The sequence below is a fragment of the Dendrobium catenatum genome, unplaced genomic scaffold, assembly GCF_001605985.2.
Source record: "Dendrobium catenatum unplaced genomic scaffold, ASM160598v2 fragScaff_scaffold_1482, whole genome shotgun sequence".
In the NCBI taxonomy this organism is placed as follows: Eukaryota; Viridiplantae; Streptophyta; class Magnoliopsida; order Asparagales; family Orchidaceae; genus Dendrobium; species Dendrobium catenatum.
This window is the reverse complement of record NW_021319944.1, coordinates 888,822-913,121: the sequence shown is the minus strand read 5'-3', so window position 1 is coordinate 913,121 and position 24,300 is coordinate 888,822. Positions and strand designations below refer to the sequence as shown.

Here is a 24,300-nt window from a genome sequence, read left to right as displayed (position 1 = left end):
ACGTGGAAAACCCTAAGCTTCCGACTCATATTTGTATCAAGTTTGTGCCAGACCAAGATATTTTTTGTGACATATCAAATAGAGAGACAAACATATATTTTAATAATCACATATCAACCATAATTATAGAGAGGCATTATACTATTGTTTGTGGAAGTGCTGCTTCCGATTAGGGGTGTCAATTTCGGGTCATGGTTCAGGTTCGGGTCGAACCCAAAATTGATCCAACACTATTCGGGTCAACCCGAACCCAACATGCATAGAAAATATCAATACAATTATTTTAATGCCTGAAAATACAATCATACTATATATCATCATACCTCAAAATAACCTATAGTCATTTGTTTTTTCCACTTCACATTTGCTTATATTTTATTGCATTTAAACATGTATATTTATTGTCGGTTCATCATATATCTATACCGGGAAGATAAATGATACCTAAGGAAATCTAATGATTTCATGTAGAGTCGTCACTCTGGAGGCCCGTTGACCCCGGCTAGCAAAAAATCAATAGGATTCTTCCAACATGCATGCAATCATACAAGATAAATGATTTTATGAATAACCAACAAGCACACATAAATCAACATGTCAAGCATGATTTGTATAATTACTAGGATTTGTAGGAATGAGATATGTTTCATTTAAACAAACTAAATTGCATAAATTACACTTTTTAACGTATAAATCTAGCTTGCATGAATAAGAATATATGAGCAATAAATCAATGTATAGTTATGCTTAACCCAAGCTTATTCATTATGAACGATAGGGAATGTTACTACATGTATTGTTATGCTAAGGAATCCAACTTAGGACTGACATCTAAATAATTATAAAAGAGTTCAAATACAAATATCACTGATTACACCCCTAACAAAGAAGGGTACATTTAAAAAAAAAAAAAGGAAGAGAAAGAAGAGTTTTAGGTGGTTGCAAGTGGGAGAAAAGAAGTAAAAAGTGATGTCCTAAGTTATCTATTGGGTTAATTTGAAGAGAGGGACGTCGGCAGGAGCTGGAAAATTTCAAAACAATGAAAAACTTGTGTGGTTTGTGCGATTAGAGGGAGAGAATCGCGGTTGGGAGCCGCTTGGGTTGCTCGCGTGCGAAAGGGGCAAAGGAGGAGCAGGAGAGGTCGGCTGGCCTGCCTGGGTGAAGAAATTCCGACACCAACAGATTCGAGTCAGGATATAACACGGCCTAGAGCGGAGCCGTTTTGACTCCAACAAAACTTTCAAATTTGTTTCTCTTAAAATAAAATAATAGATGCATTTATCAATTTTCAAACATTATGTGATATAAAGTCAAATATTTATAGTATTAATAATTTTAAAATCAAAATCATATAAATAATTTTTAAAATTTTGTAATACCTCAAAATTTTAATAAAATTTACATTAAACTCTTATCATATAAAAACCCTCGACTATTTCACCGGTCTCGAGCAGCAGCAGGGGGAAGCCGATATTCTTAGTGCAGTTATAAAAGGCGCCCTCATACCCAAGGTTCTTCCTACCTCATTTTCTTGGAGAATAAGTTACTCTTAACTATAAAGAGGGGCCATCGTTGCTCGCTAGAATCTGTAGAGGAGAAAGCCAAGCGGGAGAAGATGATCGAGGTGGTGTTGAACGATCGGTTGGGGAAGAAGGTGCGGGTAAAGTGCAACGAGGATGACACCATCGGTGATCTGAAGAAGCTGGTAGCGGCGCAGACTGGAACACGGGCGGACAAGATCCGCATACAGAAATGGTATAACATATACAAGGATCACATCACACTTAAGGACTACGAGATCCACGACGGGATGGGCCTCGAGCTCTACTACAATTAGCTCCTTGTACGCTTCTCTAAATTGAGTTTGGGATTGGTTTTGATGTATCGCGTTTCTTTATTGCTGTGTTCGAACTTGATTTATTCTCTCGATCGTAGTGTTAGGGTTTGAAAATTATGTTCCATGTCGTGCTTGTCATGAGTTGTAAGAAACTGTGTGTTTGGGAAATATATGTACGAGATTTATGCTAGAATCTCATTGGTCCTAGATGCTATGTACGAAGAAAGTTGTTTTTAAATTGATTTTCTGGGTGGATGGCAGACTTTTCATAAATCTGAAATTCCCTCTAATTTTTAGGGCATCAGGAATCTCTTGAATGTTCTGATTTTATCAAGTAATCGAATAGTTAGTTCCACAAGGATTGATAAGGTACCATAATATGAGATACAAGTGCATCCAAGTTCAGGACATATCATAGATAATTCATGATCAACAAAGACGAGGTTGCTTTACGAGGATTCATACATGTATCAACTCTAGAAATACACAATAATGCATCTGCTAAAGAGATAATTGGCTTGATAACAACTACAATAAATAGGAAGAATGAAGATGGAGATTAGGAGGCCCCTGCAACTTATTGGAGAGTAACCAATTGAATTGTAATATTTTGTTGCAATTTTGCGTGAAAAAAATATGTTTCGCTCGGCGGCTTCCATAATTCCTTAGCAATGCATAAACTCTGCTCCTCACCTGCAATCTTATCCTCAATTTGGGTACGCTTGTCTGTATTCTTAACTCAGGGGAATATTTCACGAAAGATTAATGGTCATGCAGTATTATTTTAAACATTAGCATGCTGAAATAGATGTGATTATTTATTGTCTATGCAAAAGGGTTTTGTTATCTGTGTTGGAATTTCGCCATGTTCTTTCAACTTACCAAGTGTTCTTGCTCAATGTTTCTTCGGAGCATGCCAACGATTGTGTGGTTGAGGCACAACTGTGTCTCCTCTAACTTCCTTATTGATAATTGTTCATGTAATACCTATGTTCTCCGGAAAATTGAAGGAATCAATTGGTGTTATAATCAGTGTGAACAACCAACTGAATCCTGCATTTGCAATGATAGAATTGGTATTAGTATTAGTGTATTACAGTCATATGCACTGTAACCAATAGCTAATATATAGGACTTTTAGACAGCTCGGTTGAATGTGGTAGGTTGTGGAATAATAACTTTGAATACTCATAATGAGGACACTACTTATATTTGGAAGCTTGGCAAAGATTTTCTGGCCTTTAATTGGATCGTGTTTTCTTGATTTGGGGAGAATAGATGGATCCATGCTAGGTTTTTGTGCAGGTCAAAATAGGGGGAGGGGAACCATTAGAGTTGTTGGGGTTTAAAAACTTTGGTTAAGGTTGTTTGGGTGGTTAGGGGTGTGTTATGTAGCTATGCTAATATTGTAATGCATGATCCGTTATGTTGAGCTTTAAGCTAAACTATGAGAAATGATGTAGTAAATTTTTTCTAGTATTTGCTAATTTTTTTATTACTATTTGGTTGGATTAGTAGAAAGAAGAGACACAACCGAGTTAATTTGTCAGCAATCCTATAGAATACGCCCTTTATGTGTCATTTATCGGTATTGAATGTACAAATATTTGCAAGTGATGCTTCTGCTTCTATAATAAATAAATCACATCCAATGCAATCCTATTTCACTATGAACTGAATGTATTATATTTTATAAGAAATTGCCCAACATTAAGCGTGTGGTTTCTTTATTAATTTTATAAGTTAAAGGGTGGTTGGAAATGAATCTCTAGATACATTTATGTTTAATCAAATCATTGCTAATGGTGCTTGTGCAAGGGTGTTATAAACCATGCATCTTTGTATGAATTTGTTAGTTAAGTTTTTGCTGAAGAGGTATTTTTCATATTTATTATGCAAACACATACCTAATATGCATTTCAAAATATATTTACGTGAATCAGTATTTTTAAGTAGTTCAACAATTATGTGATGTTTTTCTTGTTCATTGTCATGTTGAAATAGTATTAATTGATGCATTATGTTAGTTTTTTTTTTTCATGACTGCTAAATTTTTATTCAAGTTTATTGTTGTTTATAGATGAAAACAATAAGATATAAGGGTTTAAGGTTTTATGGTGGAGTTATGGAAAACCTAGTATTAAGAATAGGGGATTTCAATGAAAGGTTTGAGTAGGAAGGGACTCGTGCGATTGAGCAATGATTAGAGTCAATGGAATTTTAATTGTTCAATGAAGTGGTACAACTTTTAGGGACCAAATCACAAATAATTAGAGCTTTGAATCACTCAATTTCTATAAAAAAATGAGCGAGTTATGTCAAATACTAAATTTTTTATTAAGAGAATTGAGAGAAATTATTAATAGGAATTTTGATTTTCTTTCAAGCCTGACAAATATTTCATACTGGAGACTTATAGCTTTTATGAGAAGTAGCGATAATAAAACCCGATTATGTTGATAAGGCATTAATTGAACTAATGAATAAGATGTCTTATCTCAATGCTTACATAATGAACGTTGATACGTTTTCACAAAATTATCTTGATAGGGCACGAATCTCGAGGCAAAATCAAGTTGGAAACTTCCAAAATTAAAAATTGGGACCATCCAAACTCTGATTTTAGCAAACTTATAGTCGAACTGAATGTCTCGGAAATACAAACCCAACGACACCAAAATTGACTCAATCCGAGCCCAAATGGATTCGAATTAAGGATTCGAAGCGCTGGTGGAAGGTTCAAACCACAATTTGGATTACCAAACGGATTCCAAACGTGACATGCTTATAGTCGAATCGAGTGGCTCGACTAGACGTCCAACGAGCCTAAGATCACCAAATTTCGACATCACTAAGACATTCAAATGTCCATCAAACGGTCCTTGATCAAGGGATTCAACATCGGCCATCCATCCAATCACTTCCCATTTACCCTTGATCTCTCACATATTTACGGGTCATGCCACTCCAAAAATCTATAAATAGACCCCTCCTTTCTCTTGAGGAGGGACCCCAAGCCAAAGGATTCAAAGAGAGAGATTGGAGATTTCTCTTGCCTTCTTGCTCCTCCTCGACCACCGACTGAGTTCCGCCGGACCACCGCCTAACGTCGTTGCTCTGTCGGACCACCACTTGAGGCCCTCACCTTTGCCGGACCACAACTTGAGGCCCTCACCTTCGCCGGACCACCACTTGAGGTCGTCACCCTCGCCGGACCACCACTTGAGGCCCTCACATTCGCCGGACCACCACTTGAGGCCCTCACCCTCGCCGGTCCACCACTTGAGGCCCTCACCTTTGCTGGACCACCACTTGAGGCCCTGAACTCCGCAAGAATTTCGCCAAGTCACTGCCGGATTACTAATTGACGCCCTAACTTCCAAGTGACGCCAGATTTGACATTAGACTTCAACCATACGGTTGACATTTGTAATCTGATCGCCCTTAAGGATGAGTCAGGCCACTGTACTCAACTCAAATTATAGTGAAATCTTTTCAACTGGGCTAGACCCCGTGATATTTCCCCTTTCTAGGCTTTTCCACGTAAAAAAATTTGTATTCTTTGTATGTGAGCTAAATATCCGTGCAACGCTAAGACGTAGAATTAAAACTCTATCGCCGCGCATATTCTAGCTCGCAACAAACATGATGATAGCCATACCTTTGAAATGGAAATTCTATTATTTTGCTCTATGAATGGTTGTTGATCACTTCATAGGATGAAGATGATTTGGTATCATGATGTTATGCTTGCTGTTTTGAATCCTAGTAGTTGCTCACTTAATGCATGTGGTATTGGTTGTTTTATATTGTAAATTGCTCTGAGCCATTGTCCATGAATGAAGGTTAATGGTATTCTATGCAAAATGGGATAAAGTTAACTGTGTTGAGGTCTTATTGAAGCCATCATCTATGTTCCTTTTTTTCTTATAGATGTGTGAAATTAAAGATGGTAATAAGGAGGTTGGGATGAAAGTCAAACTTGAACCTAATTTGATCTGGGATCAAGATGAAAATTTTTAGTGATCTTTATCTCAATCCAAATTATACGGAACAAAATTAAAGATGGGATAAGTAACCATTCATCAAACCTAGATCATCAGATTGCATTGGTTTATTTTATTGGTGCCGATATAATTATAATGAAATAAATTTGATGAGATGTCCAAATTTTGGCCATGTCATGCTGAGGAGAGTGGGATTTAGAGTTGGGGTTTAGTTTGATGTTAAGTACCTAGATGAAAAGTGGAAAGTTGCATTTAGAATGGTTCTTTATCACTTCAGTCTTCTTGTACTTGATTAATCTTGCTCTTGTGTTCTTCCTTAGGCCTTACAAATAAATTGAGAAAATGAGGATGCGGAGGAGTGAATAGTGGCCAATATAGAGAAAGGAGAGAAATTTTCAAGAAAGTGAAATTGATTCAGACGTAGATCTAATTTCATAGAATTAGAATTTTTTTTATTGGACTTATGCGAGCTCCTATAAAAAATGGGGATAAATTCTACATTAATGAATATGGCTAGTTCAAAACTATAGAACATAAAGATGTTTTATTTTTAATTGAATGACTTATTTGTCCAGTTAACCCTTAGAAACAAGGGATATGGAGAGGGAAGCCATGGTGATTAGCAACTCCCAAGGTGGTTAGCTGGTCAAAGATGTTAGCCAGCCACCTCTTCAGGGGTTGGTTTCGTTTTTCTTATTATTGTGTATAATGTGGTGCTTGCCTCTTTCTCATAGCATTCATGTGTCCTTATATGTAGTTTCATGTTAGTCCATGGTAGCCAAATTAACAGTTCTAAATTTGGTTAGCTTAAAGTAATTAAATTGTGTTGATTAATCTAATGCTAAGAGGGCTTCCTGGATTATGACACCTCTCTGTGTCATTGCTCCTACAAATAAACTATTAAGTAGATATAATAAAAAAATGTTGAAGTTTACCCCCCTTTTATGATGTTGTTAAGACATTGTTCTTATGGTCAACTTTATTGATGATTGGACCAAACCAAGATATGTATTTGGTATACTATCTGCTCACCCAAGTATAACCAATTTAATTTGTGGAATTCACCCGAAAAATGTTGTAACATCCATACTTGTTGTTATCAACTTGTGATGTATGTTCTCATCCCTATCATCGAAAGTTTACGGAAGTTGATTATAGTTGCTTTTTCTATTTAATTCAACCTAAATGCATCTTGCTTTAGCCAACCTTTTAACAGGATTGGCTAATGTTGGTAACGAATCTTATGTTGTTAGCTTAGGTTGGCGCTGACAGTCTACTTTCACTAAATCTTTTGTGGTTGGCTTGTTGTGTCTTGTGCTACCACTCCTTTGGAGTAGTAGTCAATAGTCATCATAGATACCTCTTGACACACCATAAGGGGCAGGTGCTTGCTGTTGAATCTTGTTTTTCTTTTTAAAAGGATTAAGGCACAGGTGAATGAGTAGTATAAAAACTATCTTCCATGGTGGTTTGTGCTTTTTTGCAATTTCTTCGTTTTGCTGTCTGTATATTTGAGTTATCTTGAAGCATCTTCCTTTTCTATTTATGCTTTGCTTGCCTCATTCGCTACCATTTGATTAGTATCGTGTCTGACTACTTTATTACATGAGCAGTTGTCTTGGGTAGTCAATCTGGTGTCAAACTTTTATGGTCCTCTTAGGTACTCTACTGTTCTCTTATGCTCTTGTATGATTGGGACATCATTGTTGTGAATATTATCATACCCTGATATCCGAAAGCAATACATTTAGACAACATGAGAAATAAGAAAGGAGCTTAACCTTAATTGGCCGACAAACTCTCAAAAATAAGGAAAGTTGAAATGGTTTTGCCTCAGATGGGCGGGATTTACTTGGGCAACCAAGTAATGATAAGAGATTTGAGAGGTATTTTTTTATAAAAGAAACAACAATAGAAAACTAAACAAAACTTAATAGAGATGTTTGAAACGAAGAAATTACTATATAAATAGCTAAAACTTGACCTTAGAGAAAATCTACAATCGATGAAGTTGCTATTGTGATGATGATTTGCAAATGCAATTGATCCTACCCCCAAAAAAAAAAAACAAATGATTTTGTCGGGTAAATTGCAATATGCTCAATGGTAAGGGTACTATTAATAAAGTATTCATTAAATTTCAAATAAAAATTAGTATGCAATAGAGTTCAACTTTGACACATTTATGCAGCTTATTGATAAACATTCACACTATATTTTCATATATAAGTAGAATGTCAAGTAATATTTATCCACCAATAATGATAGATATCAATGTTTCGGTCTCATACAATAACTCTAAATCAATAGGAAGGTACATAAACACCTAGTCTAATAAGTTATGTGACATCTTTTAGTAGTATTACGGCCTTGAATATTAGAAATGTTGGTTAGGGTAGACAAGAGTATGCCATTCAATAAGTTGCCACGATCATATCCATACGTATTTATAATTATGCTGCAGATAACATGTTCAATATATAAAGATGCTATGCATTTGATAGGCTTCTTGAAGTATCAAGAGGTTAGACACATTTAGAGTAAGTGTGAACTCCCAAAGAAAAAGAAGAGAGAAGAGATACACTAAGAATAGGGAAACCATAAATTTTATTCTATCATGCATTTGTTTACAAGTAGGGGGATATTTATGGTGTTTAGGTAGACCAACAAGTTATTACAGACTTGATTTGCCTAAAACAAATAAAAGAAAATAATAAACTAGTTGTTTCATACATATGTGGGCCCATATTATTTATGTAGCTAAAATAATGTTGTTGTATTGTGGCATATGCATTTTACTTCTTTGGTAGACTTTTGTAATTTTTAGATGTTCCATCTTGCTTGTATCCTATTCTACGTATTTGGATTGTACAATTTTTAGATTCAAAATAATATGCTGATATTTAACACTCCCATCTTCTAGGAAAATAACCTTGTTTTCAAGTTTGAGAGAAGGAAAAGAGGAAGGGAGTGCTGAAAAATTTTCCTATGTGGCATCATCGGGTAAATTTAATTTCCATTATAACAGGACCTGTTGATGGGATTGATCACAGACTTTGATAATTCGTGAAGCTAGAATAGCATAAGGTAGAAGAAGAGGTTGGTTGTTATAACGAAAATTTGGTAGTGGTGCGGGGTTAATGGATGGAACTGTTAAAATGTTTCAGAAGAGAGATACGAAAAACTGGATGAATTTTACTGTCGGGAGGTAGTTGTAGGCGATGGACTACTGGGCTAAGCACATCTTGGTTTGTAAAAAAACCAAATGTTGACCCGTATGTAAAACAAAAAGAAGAAATCTAATACCTTACCTGCCGTCTGCTGTCGCACGGCTTCCTCCCACGTCGCTAGCACGTTGACGTCGTATCGACCATCCGTCGCACGATCTCACACTGGCGTCGTTAAAGGGACCAAAAAGAAAGGCCTTCGGCTCTCGCTCAACAACTCGCTCTCGCTCCACTCCTTCGACGACTGTCCCTTCCAGTTGGAAAGGAAGTTACGACACTTTGATCGGAACTAGCGACGGGAGTCGCTTGCTGCGACGTCAACTTCCTCCCTTCCGACGGCCTCTCTGGTTCCTTCGTTGCTGTTCGACTCTTCTCCTTCGACGACTTTCTACCTGTAGGACCGGAAGGAACGACATTTCGATCGGAAGCAGGAACGGGAGCTCACGTTTGCTTCTCCGGCTCCCTCTGGCTGTTCGACTTTGCTCATTCGACGATCTTCCCTTCCTGGTAGGATCGGAAGACAGAACGGGAGCTCGCTGTCGCTGAAGGTAACTTTCTTCCAATCGCAAGCTTCTTAGGCCGAATCCAGTGACCTCCGCCTCCCTTGCCGCTGTCCGACTCTTTCCCTATCCAATCGGAAGTTACTACATTTTAATTCGAAGCAACAGCGGGTGCTCACTGGCTGCGAAATAACTTTCTCCTTTCAAGCGCTTCTCCGGCTCCTTGCTGTCTGACCGCTCCTTCGACGACATTCCCTTGCGGTAGGATCGGAAGTTACACATTTTGATCGGAAGAGACGACTGGAAGCTCGCTTGCTGTGAACCCGCTCACTCTCCGACTCCTTGAGACCGTCCGAAGTCGCTACTTCTCCTTTCTTCCGAAGCCGTCCCCTGCCTGTAGGATCGGAAGTTGCGACATTTTGATCGGAACTAGAACTGGAGCTCACTGGCATGAAGCCCGTTGCCGAACTCCTTACCCGACCGCACCTCCTCCTTCCGCCGATGCTCCGACCCCGTTGTGGCTAGGCGACTTCGCTTCCTCCAACGACTTTCCCTCTCTGTTGGACCGGAAGTTCAACATTTTGATCGGAACAACAACGGGAACCCGCTCGTAGTGAAGGTAACTTTCTCCCTTCTGCACGCTACTCCGGCCATATCCCGTAAAGCCGCCGCTTCCTCGGCCTAATCCCGTAAATCCGTCGAACTGAGGGATGATTTATTTTCATATAAAATAATTATATTTAATTATAATTATTTTTACTTAATTACAATTAGTTATAATTATTATTTTTAATTAATCATGATTTTTATAATTAATTAAAGATGATTTTTAATTAAATAATTATAATTAATTTGATTAATTATAATTAATCTTAATTAGAATTAATTTTAATTAATTATAATTTATAATAAATTATTATTAATTAATGTTGATTAATTATTATTTATTAAAATTAATTAATATCAATTAGTCCTAATTAATTTTAAATTAATTATGACTTATGATTTTAATTAACTTTAATTAAATTAATTAATTAAATTAATTAATTATAATTAAAGCGATTAATTAAAAATAATTTGTGACCTCGACCTCGACACCGACACCGCCGACGACTGCTACGCAAAGGTATGATGTTCCAAATCCCATTCTCGACGTTTGCAGCGGACCGGAGAACCACCTATACGCGCTCTTGTAGCACGGTAGGAGGGAGCCCGGTGCGATGCATACGACGAGGTGTGAAGGCCCCATACACGCTCTTGTAGCGTGGTGGGATGAAAATTACTACGGCCGCGGTGTCTAAGGACACCTACCATACACGCTCGAGTAGCGTGGTGGGAAGGCCCAGCTCCCCTATTTTCCCCCAAAAGGTGGATATGCCGGGGTGCTGCCGAATTTTTCACTGAAATGTACAAAAACTTGAACAATTTGAAGACCTTCTTAGGCAACAATATAGAAGACCTGTACTTGAACAAAAATACACATAAATTGAACTAAAATGAGCTGAGGACCTGTACGATGAACAGTGGACTTGTGGACTAAAACTCTAAGTGATTTCTAAAGATCAAACCCAAATGGAATGAAATCAAACTGAAATCAAAATCAAGTCAATACGAATGTACAATTGAACTCAAAAGATCCCAGAAGACTTTGAACAAGCACTTGAACTTGTTCTTGAAACTCGAACTGTGCAACATCAGGGGACCCGAACATAGAACTCAAACTCAAATGAACTCTAACATGAATTGAATAAGATCACTCAAGCTCACTACTTGAACTCAAATTGGAACAAGATGTGGAGAGTAGGGAACTCAAATTGAACTCAAGTTGGATCCAAATTTGACATGAGCAATAAAGAACTTGAACTTTCAAGAACAACACACAAGACTCAAGCATGAGTTGAACCTTGGACTTGGGTTCAATGGAATATATAGAACTGGGCTTTGGATGAATGAACAAATCAAGATCTAAGTGCACAGTCGTCCAAGCTAACAACAAGTTGCAAGTAGGAGATGAAATCTCGATGCACACGAAAGATGAATGCAACGAACTCCTACAATAATCCCTACAAATGCCTGTTGATTGAGATGACAATACGGGAGACCAATAATGAAAGATCTGTCCCTGTAACAAGTGCAATCATCAAACCACCTGAGATTGGTGACATGTGGGCATGATGTAGGCAACAATGGGTCTCCTACGAACAGTTCCAGGAGCTCGTAGTGGATACAACGGGTCTCCGCAAATATATACAAGTCACTTGTGGATAACAACAGTGGGTATATCGTATGTACAACGAACCACTGTGGGCACAAGTATTGATATCACCTATGACATCGGTGATCAAGATCTTCAAGCTTTTCGGGTACAAAGGCAACCCGGTGTACGAAAAAGGACACCCCTGGCGGAAGGGAGGAAATGTTTGAACAAATTAGAATCAAACTTCCCGGTGTTCTAAAGTCTCTTCTTAGTTCCATACTTGAGAAGAAAACAGTTCTGGTACCCACAAATACCAGAAATGACAAGTCCTCTACACCAAAGATTTTGAAAGGAGTTCTTTCCAAACCAGCAATCATTGACTCCAAAGTAAAGAAAAGTCCTTCCTCGGTGAATGAGAAAGGGGGAATCAACACCAAGATGCACGCCACCGGATCTGCAACATCTATGAAAGCAGATAGAAGGCGTCTACAATCTACAATGCAACGCCACCGGATCTGCAACACTCGTACTAGCGGACAGAAGGCGTGTATAAGCTCTCAAATGAAATGTTGTGTGCATCCAAATGACAGTTATACGCACAACTACAAATATTTCAAAATACCGCCTCACATGTACCTTAACTTGTATGCACATAGGTACACTAAAATGGTAAATACAATCAAATACCCGCATGGGCCCCAGCGAGTGTGTTATTGGTACACACGTGACGTCTAAGGATGCTGCGTGGGTCGATAAGTGAATTCAGGTTCGAAACCGATCCTTCTATACGGGTCAATAGAAGTCGACAGAGTTCGAACCATTAAGCAAATATAAAGTTGTGGCGACCGGTATATTTGCTTTAAAACATTCATATTAGGCCTTCAAGGCCTACAACAATATGAATTCACTAATAAGGGCATAAAGCCTACGAAACCCGATCCTCTGTCGACAGTTATACAGAGTCGACAAGGTCCAATCAAATAAAGGGAAATGACCCCAAATACCCCGATGATGGTTGTGTTGAATGCAGATCTCAACCGGAGGGGTTCACACATATTTTCAAATGCCATCCAAATACTCCAAAAAATCCAAAATCAATACCAAAATGTCCGGATATTTAAATCTGAAATAAATCCATCAATCATTTAAAGCAAAATCCATCCACCCTCCGCAACAGTTTGCCGAGGTGGACAAATCAAAATTTACTTCTGCTCACAAAGAGCCAAATGCCTAGTCGAAAATATCACTAGGATCCATTCTCAAACAATCTCTTGCCAGTAAGGACGTGGTACGTGTCCTCTAACCGGCAGTTTCGTCGCCAAATGGCACTGCAGGTAAACGGTTATGACCCGGGGCCATCTGAACCGAGTGGTTTTGTCGCCAAATGGCACCACAGATAGCGGTTATGGCCAGAGCCAATACGCTCCTTAGTGGCGTTAAATCCTTGAGATATGAATCAATATGATATGATCGATAGGGCACAAAGCCCTCTGTTAGTTAAGGTGGATTCAAATTTGTTCCCTTAGACAAACATTCATCCCAGGTCTGCAAGGTCCCCTTGGACGAAGCAACCCATGGCTGCCGACAAGGATCCTTCTATCTGGTTGGGTCGACTACCTCCTCTGACTAAGTAGACCAGGGATCACGATGGCCCGGGACGATGGAACCATGGGATCTTGATCGGGTCTATCATCCATTCCCCCACCATCCGCTTTAAGTGCAAGATGGTGCAATTTCTATTTTAAATATCTCAATCCTTCAACATCTAAACTTTCCAAACCTTTCTAAATACCCAAAGTCAAACCCAACTCTCCAATACTAATGTCTATTGCTGCTACTATATGCCTGATACTAAGTATCTATGGATACAATGTATCTAATTGACGATTAGCCTTAATCGAAAGTTCTCTCTCGTGATCGGGAGGGGTAATTAACTATAGGGGCTTGCGCCTATAGGAAACCAGAACTCGGATCATAAAGTCCTTGCAAAATGAGGGCGAAATCTATGGGTAGTGTCTTATCTACAAACCCATCTGCCTTTCAAAATTTACCCCGGAACCTATCAGTTAAAACTCCATCGCCAAATATAAAAAAGAAAAGCGGGCAGAGGCCGAGGCCGAATTTTCGGAGCCCACAGATTTCCCACACCGAAATATCTCTTAGCAAGTTTAGAATGGGTACTGTTAACAATAGAATTTTGTCGAAATGGTTGTAATTTGACCATAACTAAATCACCTATTGATATTGCAAATCTCTACAGTTGCGATTGACCATAATTTTCATTCGATGTTTTGCTTGAAGTAATTTTTATCGTAGAGTTTGGAGAAGGGTATTTCTATCCATTAAATGAGTATCACTGGCGGGAAGGTCGAAAGTTCCAGGAGTGTAGGAATGAATATTTGGAGGAAGTCGACCATAAACAACTTGAAATGGAGACATTTTAATGGATGTATGATAGGATGTATTATAGCGTAATTATGCCCAACAAAGAAAAGAGGACCATAACTTAGGTTTTAGAGGATATATAAGCACGCAGATACTGTTCTAAACAATGATTGAGAACCTCTGTTTGGCCATTTGTTTGCGGGTGATAAGAAGAGATAAATGTAATGTGGTACCATTTAAACTAAAGAGTTGTTGCCAAATGTTACTTAAAAATATACTATCATAATCGGATATAATGGTTTTGGGAAAATCTTGTAAGCAAACAATCATATGTGCAAAAAGATAAGCAACTTTAGAAGAAAAATATTTGGAAGGTAAATGGCCAAAATATAAACGATCAACGACTATCAAAATTGAAGTATAACCATTACAATTAGGTAGACCATTGATTAAGTCCATAGATAAGTCTTCTCAAATTTGTGAAGGTATTGATAGAGGAGATAAAAAGGCTGCCAGAGGTAGTGTATAATATTTGATTTCTTGACAAGTAAGACATTTACTAACAAATTCAGCAACATCTTGATGAAGGCCAGGTCAGTAAACATTAGTCGAAATTCGTTTGATTGTCTTAAGAACATCTTGATGGCCTACAAGAGGTGAGGAATGAAATTTTGTGAGGATTTGATGTTTAAGGGAAAGAATCTTTAGAGAGGTGAATACGACCTTTATAATAAATAATATGGTCACAAAATTGATAAAGTGTATTAGAGAGTTATTCGTTAGAAAGCTGAGAAGCAATATCAAGAATATCTGGAGAGTGAAGTGATTCATTTTGTAGGTCTTTAAATAGGGAAAGAGAAAATATAGTTAAGTTTAGTAAAAAGAAGAAGTCAAATGGTTTTTTGGTGTCTAGATAAGGAATCAACGATGATATTTGTTTTTCCTTGGCTTATATTCGACGAAAATTGAACCCTAAAAGCTTGCGAAGATGATGATGTTGAATCAGGTGTTTGGATGACTTGAGTTAGAAGTTCTCATAAGCTTTGATGATTAGCACGAATAATAAGTTCATTGCCTAATAAATGCTGTCATCATTTGGAAATGGCTTTAGTAATAGTATATAATTTTCTCATGTAAGTCAATGAAGTCGAGAGTTTTGGGCATAATTTTTTGCTTTAAAAAAGAAATCTGATGATTATTTTGTAAAAGAACCACATCGACATTATATGCATCTGTTTCAAGAATGAAAGTTTGCGTGAAATCAGGTAAGGTTTAGATTGGTGCAGATATCATAGTTAATTTGTGAGTTTGAAAAGCGGGTAAGTCTTTGTTATCCCATTTGAAACATTACTTTTTTAGAAGATTGGTTAATGAAGCAGCTATGGAAGCATAACGTGATATAAATTATTGATAATAGTCCGTGAACCCTACGAATGAACGCAATTGGCGTAAAGAGGATGGAACTGGCCAATTAGTTATAGCTGTAATTTTAGTAGGGTTAGGTTAGGCGCATATTGTAGGAACAAAATGACCTAGGTATTCAATGGGAGATTGACAAAATTGACATTCATTAAGTTTTAGAAAAATGTGATGTGTTTGGAAGTATTGAACAACCCGAGTATGGTGATCAACATGGAGTTGGAGGGTGGGGTTGTATATCAAGATGTCATCAAAGAAGATTATAACGAATTTGCGATGGAATGAACGGATGATATGATTCATTAAAGCTTGAAATATAAATGGATTATTAGTTTGCCCAAAAGGCATAATTAGAAATTCGTAATGTCCCTCATGAGTTCGAAAGATAGTTTTATGAATGTCGTGAGGATGCATTCGAACTTGATGATAGCTTGAACGTAGATCGAGTTTAGTAAATATAGTAGCTCCATGAAGTTAGTCTAAGGTAGGGAAATGAAATTTATGTTTAATAGTAACCGTATTAAGGGCTCTATAATCAACGCAGAAATGCCAAGTGCCATCCCATTTTTTAACAAGTAAAACTGGACTAGAAAAAGGGCTATGACTATGACGAATAATGCCGTCATGAATCATTTTGTAGACCAATTATTCCATTGCATCTTTTTGGAAATGTGGGTAACAATAAGGCCGGATGTTAACGGGTTTAGAAAATAAAGAAATGTTAATATGATGATCAATAGTGCAAGGTGGTGATAGGCCTTGGGGAGGTTGAAATAAATGTTGGAATTGTTTGAGGAGAGTAGAGATGGAAAGGAGTAATGGAGTTGTGAGTTTATCAAGGCAGTTAGTCAATTGTTGGAAGGGGAGAAAGAAACGAGATCTATGACGTGTGATTAAATGGTGGGTGAATGAGAAATGATTGCATGAAGCTGGTTAAAGGAAATATGATCATGTTGTAATTATGGAATCACATGGTGAGGTTTTGACATGTTTGCCTATTAGAGTAATATGATTTTTTTTTTAATTATGGAATCACATGGTGAGGTTTTGACAATATTATAAAACCAATCCTAAAGATTATAGCCAATTGCATGCCAAGAACGATATCATCCCCATGTATGGATAGAATGATTAGATCTAAATAGACCTGGTAGCTTTGAATGAGAATGTTAAATAGCAGACATTTAGAATTACATGATAATAAGTTGTCATTGTCTACAGAAACGTTAAATTGGTAATAAGGTGCTCTGGAATGAAATTATGCTACCACTATGTGGGCTTCGAAAACTCGGCCCTGGCCTCCGCCTGCTTGTTTGCTTTTCTTTTCTTCAGCGAGGGAGTTTTAACGGAATAAGTTCCGGGGTAAATTTTGGGAATGCAAATGAATTTGTAGATAAGACACTACCCAGAGATTTCGCCCTTATTTTGCGAGGACTTTATGATTCGAGTTTTGGTTTCCTATATGCGCAAGCCCCTATAGTTAATTACCCTCTCCCGGTAATGAGAGAGAACTTTCGATTAAGGCTAGTCATCAATCAGATACGTAAAGAATAGGTGTTATCTGGCATATAGTAGCAGCATGGGTTGAAGGATATTGGAGAGTTTGGAAATTTGAAGATTTTGGAGGATTTGATATTTAAAATAGAAATTTTACCATCTTATAGTTAAAGCGGATGGTGGGGGAATGTATGATAGACCCGATCAAGATCCCATGATTCCGTCATCCCGGGCCATCGTGGTCCCTGGTCTACTTAGTCAGAGGAGGTAGTCGACCCAACCTGACAGAAGGATCCTTGTCGGCAGCCATGGGTTGCTTCGTCCAAGGGTACCTTGTAGACCTGGTCCAAGGGTACCTTGTAGACCTGGGGTGGATATTTGTCTAAGGGGACAAATTTAAATCCACCTTAGCTAACAGAGAGCTTTGTGCCTATCGATCATATTCTATTGATTAATATCTCAATGATTTGATGTCAATAAGGAGCGTATTGGCTCTGGCCATAACCGGTATTCCATGGTGCCATTTGGCGGCAAAATCACTCTGTTCAGAGGGCCCCGGGTCATAGCCGTTTATCCTGCTGTGCCATTTGGCGGCAAAATCGCCGGTTGGAGGACACGTACCACGTCCTTATTGGCAGGAAATTATTTGAGAATGAATCATAATGATATTTTCGACCAGGCATTTAGCTCTTTGTGAGCTGAAGTTATATTTGAATTTGTCCACCTCGGCAAATTGTTGCGGAAGGTGAGTGAATTTTGCTTTAAGTGATTTATGATTGAATTTCAATTTTAAATATTTTTGGGATTTTGAGATTTTTTTTTGGATTTTTGTGGGTATTTGTGATAGCATTTGAAAATATTTGAAGGTGTTTGTGAACCCATCTGGTTGAGATTTTCGTTAAACACGGCCATCATCGGGGTGTATGGGGTCATTTCCATTTGTTGATTGAACCTTGTCGACTCGGCCGAGCTGTTGACCGAGGATCGGGTTTCTCGTAGGCTTTATGACCTTGAGAATGAATTTCTTTTGTTATAGATCTTGAAGGCATAATATGAATGTATAAGATAAATATTCCGGTCAACTTCGTGACCGCATATTTATCTTATGGTTCAAATCCTGTCCACTCCTGTTTACCTGCTTAGGAGGATCGGATTTCGTAGGCTTTATGCCTTTGTTAGTAAATTCTCTTGATTATAGGTCTTGACGGCCTAATATGAATGCAATAAAATAAATATACCGGTTGTCGCGACCGTATACTTGTTTGTTGGTTCGAACCTTGTCTACTCCTATTGATCAGTATAGAAGGATCGTGTTCGAATTTGAATTCACTTATTAACCCGCGCAGCATCCCTAGACGTCACGTGTGTATCAATAACACGCTCGCCGGGGCCCATGCGGGTGTTTTAGAATTTCATTGATTTGACATACCCCTTTGTGTACCTATATGTATATAAGTTATGGTGCATGTGCAGGGGTACACTGAAATAATTGTAGTTGTGGAGGTAATCGCCATTTGAGTACACAACATTTCATTTAAGAGCTTATACACGTCTTCTGTCCGCTAGTACGAGTGTTGTGGATCCGGTGACGGGGCGTTGTAGATTGTAGACGCCTTATGTCTGCTTGTATAAGTGTTGCAGATCCGGTGGCGGTATGGTCTTGATGTTATGAGGCATCTCCTCATCTTGATGTTGACTCCCTTTTCTCATACACCAGGGATGTCCTTCTTAAAATTCGTGGCCACTGCCTTGAAAGGGAATCTTTTCAAGCTCTTTAGTGTAATAGACTTGTCACTTTCTATGTTTGTGGACACCAGAACTATTTTCTTCTTAAGTATAAGATTAAGAAGAGACATTGGAACACCAGGAAGTTTAGTTCTAATTTATTCAAACATCTCTTCCATTCTGCCAGGAGGTGTCCTTTTTCTGTACATCGGGTTGCCCTTATACCCGACGTACTCGTAGATCTTGGTCACCGTTGTCGTAGGTGACATTTGTACTTGTGTCCACAAGGGTTTGCTGTACTTACGATATACCCATTGTTGTTACCTACAAGTGGCTTGTGTTTGTTTGTAGGGACCCGTTGTATCCACTACAATCTCTTGAAAATGTTCGTAGGAGAGCCATTTATACCAGTATCATATCTACCTTTCACCAATCTCAGGTGGTTTTGATGTACTTGCTTGTAAGGATGAATCTTCTACTATCAATTGACAATATTGCCATCTCAATCTACATGCAACATTGCTTGTGCTTTGAGTTCTTCATTGTTGCATATAGAAGACATTTATATTCTTTACAGTGGATTGAAATTATGTGGACTTGATTGAATATCATTATTCATATGCAATGAAAGGATTGTTGCATTCGTATCTTGTCCATCATTAATGCAGGTGGGAGATACCCGTACATTCTACAGTTAATTGTTATTACTTATAAGCACAATGCTTTTGACCTCGTAGGAACTGTTGCAGAAGTCCACTGCATCTGTCGTTGTATAAACCAGCATCATTCATTGTGTGCTTATGTATTCAAGTATTGATGATTGGTCTTTGTTTGTGATTGCTCAGATGTTATGAATTGAGTATTGCTTCTTGTTTGTATACATCAAGGTCTTGTTCGTCACGAGTCCCCTGCTTGTTTGCTTGTATTTGTTTGAATGCATTAGATTGTCATTTAACATTTGAATCTTGATTTTTATTATGCATTTTAGGATTTGGGATTCCATTTCTTGTAGTTTAATTCAAATCCAAGTCCCCTGTTGTTCGTACAAGTCCTCTGCACATTTTAGTTCAAGTTCTGTGCATTTCTGTTCAAGTACAAGTCTTCTGCATTGTTGCCCAAATGATGTCTTCTTATTGTTTAGGCTTTGTATGCTTCAGTGAAAATTTCGACAGCATCCCGGCATATGCCCCATTTGGGGAAAAGTAGGGGAGCTGGGCCTTCCCACCACGTTACTCGAGCGTGTATGGTAGGTGTCCTTAGACACCGCGGACGTATATTTTTTCATCCCACAACTCTACAAGAGCTTGTATGGGGCCTTCAACAGTACCCGTACGAGAACACCAGTGGCTCTCCCTGTCACGCTACAAGAGTGTGTATAGGGCTTACCCACCTCGCCGTATGCGTCGCACCGGACTCCCTCCTACCGTGCTACAAGAGCGCGTATAGGTGGTTCTTCAGTCCGACATAAATGCCAAAAATGGGATTTAGAATATTGTACCTTTCGTAGCGGTATCGACGGTGCTAATGTTGAGGTCGAGGACTGTCCCCACCACGCTACAAGAGCGTGTATAGGGCTTACCCGTCTCGTCGCACCGGATTCTCCCCCACCGTGCTACAAGAGTGCGTATAGGGGGTCCACTGGCGCGCTAGGCGCGTCGAGGACGGGGTTTAAGTTAGAAATTTATACCTTGGGGCCCGGTGAGGTGGATCGACGGTGGAGGCTCATGAATCGAGGCGAGAGAAGGCATGCATTTTCAAATTAACCATTAATTATTTTTAATTACAATTAATGTTATTTAATTATAATAGATTATAACTAAAAATAATTAAAAAATTAATTAAAATTAACTATAATTAACTATTTAATTATAATTAATTTATTAATTATAATTAATTATAATTAGTTATGACTAATTATAATCAATAATAATTAATAGTAATTAATGATAATTAATAGTTAAATATAATTAATAATAACTAATAATATTTAATTATAATTAATATAATGAATAATTAATTATAACTGAAAATAATTATTAAATTAATTATAATTAATATTAGTTAATTAATAAAATTAAAACAAATAATCTCTCCCTCTAGAGTCTTTGGTTCGGCGGATACGAGATTTGGCCGAGAAGTCTGCGGCAAGGGAGAAAGTTACCTACACAACAAGCGAGCTTCAGTTGTAGTTTCCGATCAAAATATCATAACTTCCGTTTCAACAGGAATAGGAAGTCCTCGTCGGAGTCGGAGTTGGAGAAGCACGAGGAAAGGGGGTAGTAACTTCACAACGAACGAACACCTGTTGTTGCTCCGATCAAATGCCGTAACTTCCGACCCAGCAGGAAGGAAAGTCGCTAAAGGAGCGGAGTCGACCAGCGCTAAGGAGCCGAAGAATCGTGTGAAGGGAGAGGGGGAACCAGCAAACTCCTGTTTTGCCTCTGATCAAAACGTCAGACTTCCGATCCGACGGGAAGGGAAAGTCGTGGAAGGAGCACGGTCGAACATCGGGCTCCCTTTGTTGCTTCCGTCGAAGATGTCGTAGCTTCCGATTAGGAGGGAAAGTCGTCGGGGTGAGCGAAGTCGAGCAGCACGAAAGAGCTGAAGAATCGCGTGAAGGGAGAGAGGGAACCAACGAGCTCCCGTTTCGCCTCTGATCAAAACGTCGGACTTTTGATCCAACGGGAAGGGAAAGTCATGGAAGGAGCACGGTCAAACATCGGGCTCCCTTTGTTGCTTCCATCTAAGATGTCGTAGCTTCCGATCCGGAGGGAAAGTCGTCGGGGTGAGCGAAGTCGAGCAGCACGAAAGAGCCGAAGAATCGCATGAAGGGAGAGAGGGAACCAACGAGCTCCTGTTTTGCCTCTGATCAAAACGTTGGACTTCCTATCCGGCGAGAAGGGAAAGTAGTGGAAGGAGCACGGTCGAACAGCGGGCTCCCTTTGTTGCTTCCTTCTAAGATGTCGTAACTTCCAATCCGGAGGGAAAGCCGTTGGGGTGAGCAAAGTCGAGCAGCACGAAAGAGCCGAAGAATCGCGTGAAGGGAGAGAGGGAACCGACAGCCTCATTCCTTCGGGTATTTAACGACGAACGAGGAGATCGTGGGGAGAGAGGCGAAGACATGTGAAGAAGCGACGTTCGAACGTGCGCGGGATGGCAATGACAAGTACGGACGTTCTTTTTTTTTTTTTTTTTTTTTTAATTTCATTCAGCAGGTCAACACACTTACATTTAATATGTGCACATTATGATTATTATTAGAGCCTATTAATTTGAAAGAATGATGATTAAATTGTCCGGTTAAAGCATTAAGATTGATTTCGGGTTAAGGATTTGAATTTTCCTCATTGATAGAAGAGAGGAAAGAGTCATCCACTAAGGTAGAGTCATATGTGCTAAGGAGAGGGAATTTATTTGGGCTACAATATTGGGGTCCAATTTAGCGTCACAATGACATAGACCTTTTTCGAAATTGAATTTCTGTCGGTGAAAGTTTTCGGATTGGAAGATTTGGAGGCTTAGATATAATTGTGGTAGAAGAGGGAAGAGAGATGAGAAATGGGAGGGTGATGAATTGGTTGAATTGATGATAGTATGTAAAGAATTAGTAGTATTTTTGAAAGGAAGAGTGGATGATTTTCGGCAAGAGGAAAGTATAGGAAAAAAATCTTGAATTTTGGCTTCGTGACGACGTGCTAATTTTATAGCATCTAAGAGGGCAGCAGGTTGGACAAGAAGAAGTTCATGGCGAATTTCTTATTTAAGGCATTCTATTAAATAACTAATTAGTGTGGATTTAGATAAATTAGGGGTTTTAAAAGTTAGATTTTCAAATGCAAATTAGTATTCGAGGACATAATTTTGTTGAGTTAGTTTAGAAAGATTCCCATGTAAATCTTTGTATGTGGATATACCAAAGCGTTGTTGTAAGAAAAGGATAAAGTTAGGTCAAGAGAATAATTGGCCTTTCCTACGCAGCCATTGATACCGAGTAGTTGTTGGGTCTTCTAAGTGGAAAGACGCGATGCAAACACGATGGCCTTCGGGGGTAGTATGATAATCAAAATATTATTGTGCCTTTCCAAGTTTCTACAGCCGTTCCATTAAAATGAGGAAGTTCAATTTTTGTGGTTTTTAGGAAAGAGTGAGGGGAGATTGGTGATGAGAAGGGTTGTGGTTGCCCGATCTAAGAATGCCAGATGATGATCGAAAGTCTTGATGGGGTAAGAAATGTGGTTAGTCAATACATATGGAGTCAAGGCGTTTGTCCACAGAGTCCATGAAAGCATGGAATTGTGGAGAATCGTGCCAATGGATGCACATTTGATAGGCTTTATTATATACGTGTCAGTAACAATTTGATGAACTTTTTTTCAGAATGTATCCTAACTTGTTGAGAGACCATTTGATAGGCTTATTAAAGGATCAAGAAAGTTAGGCACCTTTAGAGTAGGTGTGAACTCCCAAAGAAAGAGAAGAGAGAAGAAGAAACTAGAAATTTTATTCTATATGCCTTTGTTTACAAGTGGTAGTGTTAGGTAGACCAACAAGTTATTAGACCTGGTCTACCTAAAACAAATAAATAAAATAATAGACTAGTTGTTTCTTATATATGTGGACCCATGTTATTTATGTAACTAAAATAATGTTGTTGTCATCTTGCATATGATTATTCCTTCCTATTTGATAGACTTTTGTGATTATTGGATGTTCCATCTTGCTTGTAGCCCATTCTACATATTTGGATTGTACAATTTTCAGATCCAAAATAATATGCTAAAAAAGATTCAAATGGAACATACCTCCAAAAGATAGACTGGTAATTAGTCCCCTACTTAAGAATCCTTAGTGTTACCATATCCCCTTACTTGCTAAGCAATTGCTAATGAACATAACCAACATTAGAAAGCTCCTTAGAAATTTTAATATAAATGATTGAAGAATTATGATAAATACTATTATCTTTAGTCTTCATTTTTTTGAAAGTTTGGGACCTTTGGGTACAACACTTATTGTGTTATTTTAACATTATTAATTTTTGATTTAAAGTTTGGTTGAAGTTTAAACTGTACTCATTAGAATGATCAAATAGATGACAATAAGTATAATAATATGGGGATTTTTAAACAAAACTTCTTGGAAATGCCCATTCTTAAGAGATCCAACCTTGCATTTGGTGTCATATGATAGGAAATACTTGAGTTCTCAAGTATTTCTAACCCAAACCAGTAAATATACAGCAGCCAACTGCTGTCCACAGCAGCAAAACAGCAGGAATTCGGTGAAAACGCAGCAGGAAATAGGGAAAAGCAGGAGAAAAACACAAGATATTGCTTGTATTTCACTAGAAATCAAAGAAAGCAGCAAAGATACAATATGTTCTTCAATCCGAGAGGAAGAACAACTCTCCACGATCTCCGGCAAAGCCAAGAGCCCAAAGCAAACCCTAGATCTCAAAGAGAAAACTCAAATTCAAGATGATCCCCTAATTCCCCCCCAAACTCCT

At 38.3% G+C, this 24,300-nt stretch overlaps 1 protein-coding gene across 3 annotated transcripts in view; it reads left to right on the top strand.

Annotated features, from left to right (window-relative positions):
- Positions 1-1,464: 1,464 nt before the first annotated feature.
- LOC110102976 (ubiquitin-like protein 5) overlaps positions 1,465-24,300 on the top strand; it is a 31,565-nt gene continuing 8,729 nt past the window's right edge. The window contains exon 1 of one of the 3 annotated variants that reach the window (XR_003702833.1): positions 1,465-1,843. Coding sequence is in view for 2 of the 3 variants with exons in the window: in XM_020831504.2 (XP_020687163.1) it covers positions 1,616-1,837 (222 nt within the window). In the remaining variant the exon portion in view is untranslated. The remainder of the gene's footprint in view (positions 1,844-24,300) is intronic. The other 2 variants (XM_020831504.2, XM_020831503.2) reach the window with 2 other exon arrangements.